At 41.2% G+C, this 7,982-nt stretch overlaps 1 protein-coding gene across 1 annotated transcript; it reads right to left on the bottom strand.

The window, feature by feature from the left end:
* Positions 1-939: 939 nt before the first annotated feature.
* Positions 940-6,975, bottom strand: LOC134246288 (uncharacterized). The gene has a single exon (XM_062728615.1). It carries the CDS (start codon positions 6,973-6,975, stop codon positions 940-942), a length of 6,036 nt encoding a protein of 2,011 aa, XP_062584599.1.
* Between the last annotated feature and the right edge of the window lie 1,007 nt (positions 6,976-7,982).

The following is a 7,982-nucleotide window of genomic DNA, read 5'->3' as shown; positions in this document are numbered from 1 at the left end:
TTTAAAAAGTAGGTCAAAGTCTAAGATCAAAGTTCTTGATATCAAATGAAAGGTCTTTTCACAAGAATTTTATATTTGAAGTATGACAGCCATAGTCCTAACCCTTCAAAAATTATGGTCAAGGTTGTATCTTAAAGGTCGAGATTTTTAACCGTACAGTTTTCTCAGGTAAGGGGAGGTGTGCACAAACAAGCTTAATTGTGTTTAAGATGTTTATTGGCCTCCTCGTCATGAGGGTAAGAGACTACAAAACAAAACAGCCGTCTTACAAATAAATTCATAAACAAACAATTATATAAACAGTTATTAAATAAGTGAGATAACACCATGACAATCCATGACATACATTATGCCAAATTTGAAAAATACATAAAAAATCTGTTTTATGACTTTCTAAATACTAGAGTCAATACTGTATTACATTGTTTGACCTTTCAACTTAATACAAACTTGATACAAACCAAATAATTCATAAAGTAAAGTGATAAAGTATCGATACATAAATATACATATCCAGATTTTCCCTAACGCCAATGCCATGTGCGTTTGTGCACTTAGGATTTATAACAAAAATATGCAAAAATCAAGTATAGACAACAGTTAAGACTTATCGTATGCAATAATTATAATGTGATTACAAATATGCAAAGGAAAAACTTACTCTTTGGGCCTTCAAAACAATATAAAAGGGGCAAATATGCCTCCGAAACAAAACGTGAAGTCTTCCCGGAAATACAGTACAGGTATAAAACAGAACATAAAATCTAAAACCAACACGGACAATTTCCGTGTCACCACACTCCCCTTCTGATTTCTGTACAAGAAATCACTATATCAATTACACGTCTCTTAGGAAAATAAACCTAACAAATGTATCACAAATTCACAAATGTATCTTACGTATCTTACAATGTTTCATACACAACAACTAAGACAAGACTAGTGGCACAAGTTTGTGAATGGGTCTAACATAATGAGATACAGTGTCCCCCTAACCACACACACTTCAACTTCACGTACATGTCCATCAGCAGAAGGAATGGTTCTATTTACACGTGCAACCGGCCACTGATTCCTTGGACTCTCAAACTCTTCTAGCATCACCACGTCTCCTTCCTTTAAACTGGGTTTGTCTGACGTCCACTTTCGTCGAATTTGTAGGGCAGATAAGTACTCACATTCCCATTTTCTCCAAAACTCAGCCGCAAGAGTTTGAACGTAACGCCACTGAGACTTGTATAATTCCTTGGGGTCAATGTCCGGCAATGATTCTGGTAAGTGTCCTATCTTCTGAGTGAGTATCATTGCAGGTGTAAGGAAGGATGGATCACTGGCATCCTCTGTAATGGTGGTAAGTGGTCGTGAATTCACTATAGCACAAACTTCTGCCAGAAATGTAGAAAGTGTGTCATGGGTTAAACCTTTCATTCCATTTCGTAAAAGCATGCTGTCCAAGATTCTGCGCGTCACACCGATCATGCGCTCCCAGGCTCCACCAAAGTGGGATGCATGTGGAGGGTTGAATATCCATGAGCACTCATTGTCCTGCAAGAATCTCTGTACCATGGGTTTTTCCACGAACTGATGAACCATCTGTAGTTCCTTTGCAGCTCCAACAAAGTTGGTTCCTCTGTCAGAACGGAATTGATGGACAGGTCCTCGTATAGAGAGGAAACGCCTTAACGCATTGATAAAAGAGGAAGTGCTCAATTCCTCAACGAGCTCAATGTGGATACCCCTTGATACCAGGCACGTAAACATAATTGCCCATCTCTTGCTTGTGGCTAATCCTCCCCGTGTACGCCGTGCTGTTACATCCCAAGGTCCGAACGTATCGAGGCCGACGAACGTAAATGGAGGTCCTGGGGTCAAACGATCCTTTGGAAGGTTAGCCATTTTCTGACCGCAGAAGGCTCCTCGCAATTTGCGACATGTGACACAGTGGTGAATCTCCGATGCTATCAGACGTTTGGCTCCAATTATCCAGAATCCAGATGACCTGATCTTGCCTTCTGTAATCTTATGTCCTTGGTGGGACACCTTCTCATGAAAATGCCTAGTCAATAAGGTAGCTATGTGGGATTTCTTAGGTATGATTATTGGATGTATGTCCAAGTTAACTAACTTCTGTACAGCAGAAATCCTACCACCAACACGCAGTAAGCCATTGGAGTCCAGAAATGGGGCCAAGGAAATGATGCTGCTACCTTTAGGTATGGGCTTCTCCTTGATGAGACATTCTACCTCTTCACTGAATTCAGACCTTTGTACCTCTCTCAAAATATGAATCTCAGCTGATTTCAGGGTGTCCAAATTCAAAGACTGTGGACAGCAATGCCATCGTCTCGTTGAATGTTTACAGGAGTCCTTTGCAAGTAAGACATGCTTCAAAATAGCTATACTGCGAACTAGTTTAGTCCATTGTGAGTACCTTTCTAAGCGAGAATTGAAAGAACTATGGGTCTTCCCCTCGATGGTCGTTATGTTGACTTCAACAATAGGTCGAACTTCCTTATCATCATCTGATATGAGAGCAAAGTCCTCACGTGCTCCCACAAAGGTAGTGGAGAGGTTGTCTTCCCTAAGGAATGCTGGTCCTCGCAGCCACATACTTTGAGGGAGTTCTTGAGCATCGAACGATCGAGTACCCAAATCTGCTGGATTTTGATCGGTAGTAATGTGCCGCCATTGGTCAGGTTCACTAAATGACCTAATCCTACTCACTCTATTCGCAACGTAGACATAAAAACGTCTGGCGTCGTTGGTTATATAACCAAGAGCAATCTGACTGTCACTGTAAAATCTGAAAGTATTCTTTTCTAAATCCATCTGTTCTTTGATGATTTCTGCTATCTCTATCCCAAGAACCGCTGCACACAGTTCCAGCCTGGGGATTGTGTGGCCATGTGCTGGAGCCACTTTGGCCTCGCCAATAAGGAAACCTACATCACTGTTACCCTCGTCCTTCCATACTTTCAGAAAAACCACTGCAGCTATCGCATCTTTGGAGGCGTCCGTAAAAATGTGCACTTCCTTGCGTTTTGACTCACAAACAGAATTCTTGCTGCACATCCTTGGTATCCTGACATCTTCAAGATGACTGACGGAGTTGACCCAATTAGACCATTTCAAGCGGAACGAGTCATCTAGGGGATCGTCCCAATCAACTTCACTGGAGGTTGATAGCATCTGTCGGAATAACATCTTCCCTTGCACAGTTACTGGAGATGCAAAACCAAGGGGGTCGAACAGACTATTGATGTTTGACAAGACTCCCCTGCGAGTGAAGGGCTTCTGGTCAGTTGATATCTTGAAGGTGAAGACATCAGCATTGATATCCCACGACATACCAAGGCTTCTCTGTACAGGTAAATCGTCTCCACCAATATCTAAATCCTTTAGGTCTTTGGCCAGATCATCTGCTGGAAACTTCAACAACACAGACTTTGAGTTTGAGGAGATTTTATGAAGTTTAAGCTGTCCTCCTTCCTTCAGGGCAAGCTGAGTTCTCTTCATCAGGTCAATGGCCATATCTTCACTTGGACAACTTAAGAGTCCATCATCCACGTAAAAGTCTTTTGTTATAAAGTCAATCACATCAGGGTCAGAGTGAGCAACACAGCGACGTAGTCCATATGTTGCGACTGCCGGAGATGGGCGATTCCCAAAGACGTGGACAGTCATTCTGTACTCTTTTAAGGGTAGGTCTAAATTATTCTCTGGGTGCCATAAAAACCGCAAGTAGTCTCTGTGATCTACTTTCACCTTAAAATTGTGAAACATTTGCTCCACATCCCGTATTACTGCCACCCTCTCACGTCGAAAACGTAGTAAGATGCCTTCGAGATTGTTCGTAATGTCTGGACCTTTGAGAAGGACATCATTGAGCGAGATGTTGTTGAACTTCGCAGACGAGTCAAACACCATTCGTAAGGAATCTCTTTTCTGCGGGTGATAAACACCGAACATAGGAAGGTACCATCTTTCTTTGGTATCGGGTAAAGGTGGCGCTTCCTCTGCATGTCCCTTCTCAAATATTTTGTCCATGAACTTTGACACATGTTCTCTCTTGGTAGGGTTCCGTTTCAAACTTCGATCAAGAGACAGCGCTCGATTGATGGCCTGTGGTTTATTGTTTGGTAATGGCTGCCTTCGGTTTCGGAACGGAATAGGTGCCTCCCAATAACCATCTGAGTCTCTTTGGAATTCTTTGTCCATAATGTCAAGAAAGGCAGTGTCTTCTTTGGAGGGGGCAACTTTCTCATCATGATCTGTCTTTAAGAAGATATTGTCCTTAACCAGTAGCTTGCTATCACAAGGCTGGAATACTGAGAGACGGCCACTGCTTAACACATATGTTTTATGTACTGTCACTTTATCAGGCATATGAATGGCATCTAAACACACAGGCCCAATAATTACCCAGCCTAGGGGAAGTTTCTGAGCAAAGGGAACAGACCATCCTGTCACATGTCTTTGATCCTCTACTATATGAGCTGAAGTGAGATCTCGTCCAATCAGTAGCTCGATCTCAGCAGTCTCAATCAACTCTGGAATGCTGTCTTTGATATCTGTTAGATGGGAATATTGTTCAGCTATACGAGGTGAAGGTATCTCCTCCCTGTTGTTAGGTAAATCCGAGCATTCGATTAATGTGGGTAGATCGAAGGAACTGCTGCCATCAAGGGATTCCACGACGAGTCCTTGAGCCCTTCTTCCTGCTGACATAACTGAACCTGAACAAGATGTCAAAGTGTACTCATACTCGGGTCCGCCAACATTGAATGCATCAAGGAGTGAGGGTGCTGCTAGGGAATGATTGCTCTGATCATCCAACATAGCATAAACAATTCTGAAGTGACTGGCAGAGTTTTTACGGTATATTTTCACTGGCAGAATTTTTGCACAAGATTTACTTGTTCCTCTTACTGTTCCACATATTTTGGTGCAAGAAATTGTGACTGTTTGCCGACGTTGCTCCCCTTCATGGTTTTTCTCCCCTCCATGGTCTTCTCTTCTCCTGTGATCTTGAGGACTCGGATTTTCAGTATGAAGTGCCGTGGGATGAGAGGACTGATTACACAAGCCACACCTTTCCAAAGTCGTGCAGTTTTTAGCATAATGTTTGTTTTTACAACACTTGAGACATATTCCATTAGCCATGATAAACTTCTTTCTTTCTTCAAAAGTCTTGGACCGGAACTTGTTACATTCATTCAAGGTATGATTCGAGTTGTGAAGAGGGCATCGAGCCAAGTCATTGTTTTCAGTCAAAACATGATTAGAAGAACTCTGTGTTTCAGTTTTCCTGGCAGCAACTACTGTTGTTTTCTGGAAATTCTTTGGATGGTTCACATAGGGCTTCTCACCATCAGAACATGAGTAGTTAAAACTTGGATCATTCTTCATCCGAGCCATGTCCTTCAAGAAGTTGATAAAGAAGGTGAATGGCGGATATATGGCTGACTCACGCTTCTTGTACTTTGTCGCTTCGGCAGTCCATTTGTCTTGTAGTGATGTAGGAAGTTTTGTAACAATCGGATTTATGCCAGTGGGAGAATCAAAGTATCCAAAAAGGGATGCATACTGGGACTGCCGTTTAACTGAAGCTATTTCTTCCACTAAATCCAAAAGATTGTAGAGTCTTTTCATGTCCTGATTCCCAATCTTTGGAAACGATGAAATCTGACGTCTGAGAGAACTTTCTATCAACTCGGGTGCCCCATATCTCTCTTCAAGCCTTTCCCACACTAATCTCAGGGCGGTTTTCGGGTCGTTGGCATTACATTTCCTTATGGTTGCTGCCTGTCTTGAGGATTCATTGCCGAGATATCGTACAAGCATGTCAAGTTCCTCCGACGGGGTTACACTCAGGTCCTCCATGATGTTCCTAAAGGTAAGTTTCCAGGTAAGGAATAAACTTGGATTGTCATCATACTTTGTAATTCTTGATAGGATGAGATCCTTTTTCAGAAGGAACTTTGTTATGTCCATAATTGGTTCCCTATGTGTTGGGTTCATAGGAGTGTTTTCAATGTGGGTCTCAATCGGAGTGCTAGGCTGATTGTCACTGTTCACATAAACATGTTGAGTAGTTTCATTTGGTAGTATCACAGGTAGAGGTGACAAAGAGAACTCTGGCAGCTCTGGCAGAGAGTATGCAGTCTGAGTATTTGGCTGTCTTTGTGGTTCATTGAACAGTCTGGTAGGTTGCACTTGCATAAGTGGGGTGATAGTCTGTGGGAAGGTCGGAAGATATGACCCCCGACGCTGTCCTTTCGACAAACTTTCCACGTATTGCTGTGTGCGTGAGAAAGCGTCGTCTGATGGGAGGTTGAGTTCAGGACTGTGCTCTTTAAGAGCACTAACTTCCGCCTGTTTGGATTCTATCTCCTCTTCAATTTTGATCGCCTTCAGCTTTGTTTCTAGTTCCGCTTTCTGGCGAATAATGTCAGCTTCTTCCGCAAGAAATTTCTTCTTCACGACAGCTGCACGTAGCTCTGCTTCCTTCCGTTCTAAAAGGCTAATGTTTGATTTCACAGAATTCCTGCTAGAGGAACGACTATGTGAAGTGGAAGGTGGTGGGGGATTCAATAAAGAGTCTATTCTTTTTGACATCAAACTTGCTTTACAGAGTACTGTTTGTCTTATCAGGTTGTGAGAGGATTCTTCGTTATCACTTTCGTCGGTTCTTACTGTTCTGAGGTACTCAACATACTTGCACGAAAGTTCTGTATATGCTTGTTCACACGACTGTATTAAATCTCTAACGGATTTCAGAGAGCTTGGATCATCCTTTATCTGATCAATGTGCGCTGCACCTGCATCCATATCATCCTTAATGTTGTGTAACTCTGTTGTAAATTTGGCCACTCTACGTTCATATTCCTCTTGGGCTGGCGTTCTTAAGTGTCTTCTTCTCTTTAACTCCAATGTTTCACCTGCTTCCGCTCGCTCGGTGTACAGGTCAGTCATCATTGTTTGGTGATGAGTCCAGATCTCTTACTGTGCACAAACAAGCTTAATTGTGTTTAAGATGTTTATTGGCCTCCTCCTCATGAGGGTAAGAGACTACAAAACAAAACAGCCGTCTTACAAATAAATTCATAAACAAACAATTATATAAACAGTTATTAAATCAGTGAGATAACACCATGACAATCCATGACATACATTATGCCAAATTTGAAAAATACATAAAAAATCTGTTTTATGACTTTCTAAATACTAGAGTCAATACTGTATTACATTGTTTGACCTTTCAACTTAATACAAACTTGATACAAACCAAATAATTCATAAAGTAAAGTGATAAAGTATCGATACATAAATATACATATCCAGATTTTCCCTAACGCCAATGCCATGTGCGTTTGTGCACTTAGGATTTATAACAAAAATATGCAAAAATCAAGTATAGACAACAGTTAAGACTTATCGTATGCAATAATTATAATGTGATTACAAATATGCAAAGGAAAAACTTACTCTTTGGGCCTTCAAAACAATATAAAAGGGGCAAATATGCCTCCGAAACAAAACGTGAAGTCTTTCCGGAAATACAGTACAGGTATAAAACAGAACATAAAATCTAAAACCAACACGGACAATTTCCGTGTCACCACAGGAGGGACTAAATTAATTTGGTCAAACTCGAATTTCAAAGGGTCAAAGTTCTTCACAAGAAATACAAATGTAAAATATAAAACTCTTGCACCACCTGTTCAAAGGTTATGATCAAGGTTTACGTTTTTACAGGTTGGACAAACTCCGGGGTCAAGGTCAAAGCCTTTAACGTTCGAAAGTTATTGCCAAGGTTATAAAGTTTTTAAAAAGTAGGTCAAACTCCAAAGTCAAAGGGTCAAAGTTCTTGATATCAAATGAAAGGTCTTGTCACAAGAAGTTTATATGTGAAGTATGACAGCCATAGTCCTAACCCTTCAAAAAATTATGGTCAAGGTTGTATCTTAAAGGCCGAAATT

This window comes from Saccostrea cucullata, unplaced genomic scaffold (genome assembly GCF_032062105.1).
Source record: "Saccostrea cucullata isolate Sc308-1 unplaced genomic scaffold, CSIRO_AGI_Scuc_v1 ctg9786, whole genome shotgun sequence".
Taxonomy (NCBI): Eukaryota; Metazoa; Mollusca; class Bivalvia; order Ostreida; family Ostreidae; genus Saccostrea; species Saccostrea cuccullata.
This window is presented reverse-complemented; position numbering and strand designations above follow the sequence as displayed.

Coding starts and splice junctions, on each gene's coding strand:
- LOC134246288 (XM_062728615.1), bottom strand. CDS start 6,975: ATGACTGACCTGTACACCGAGCGAGCGGAAGCAGGTGAAACATTGGAG.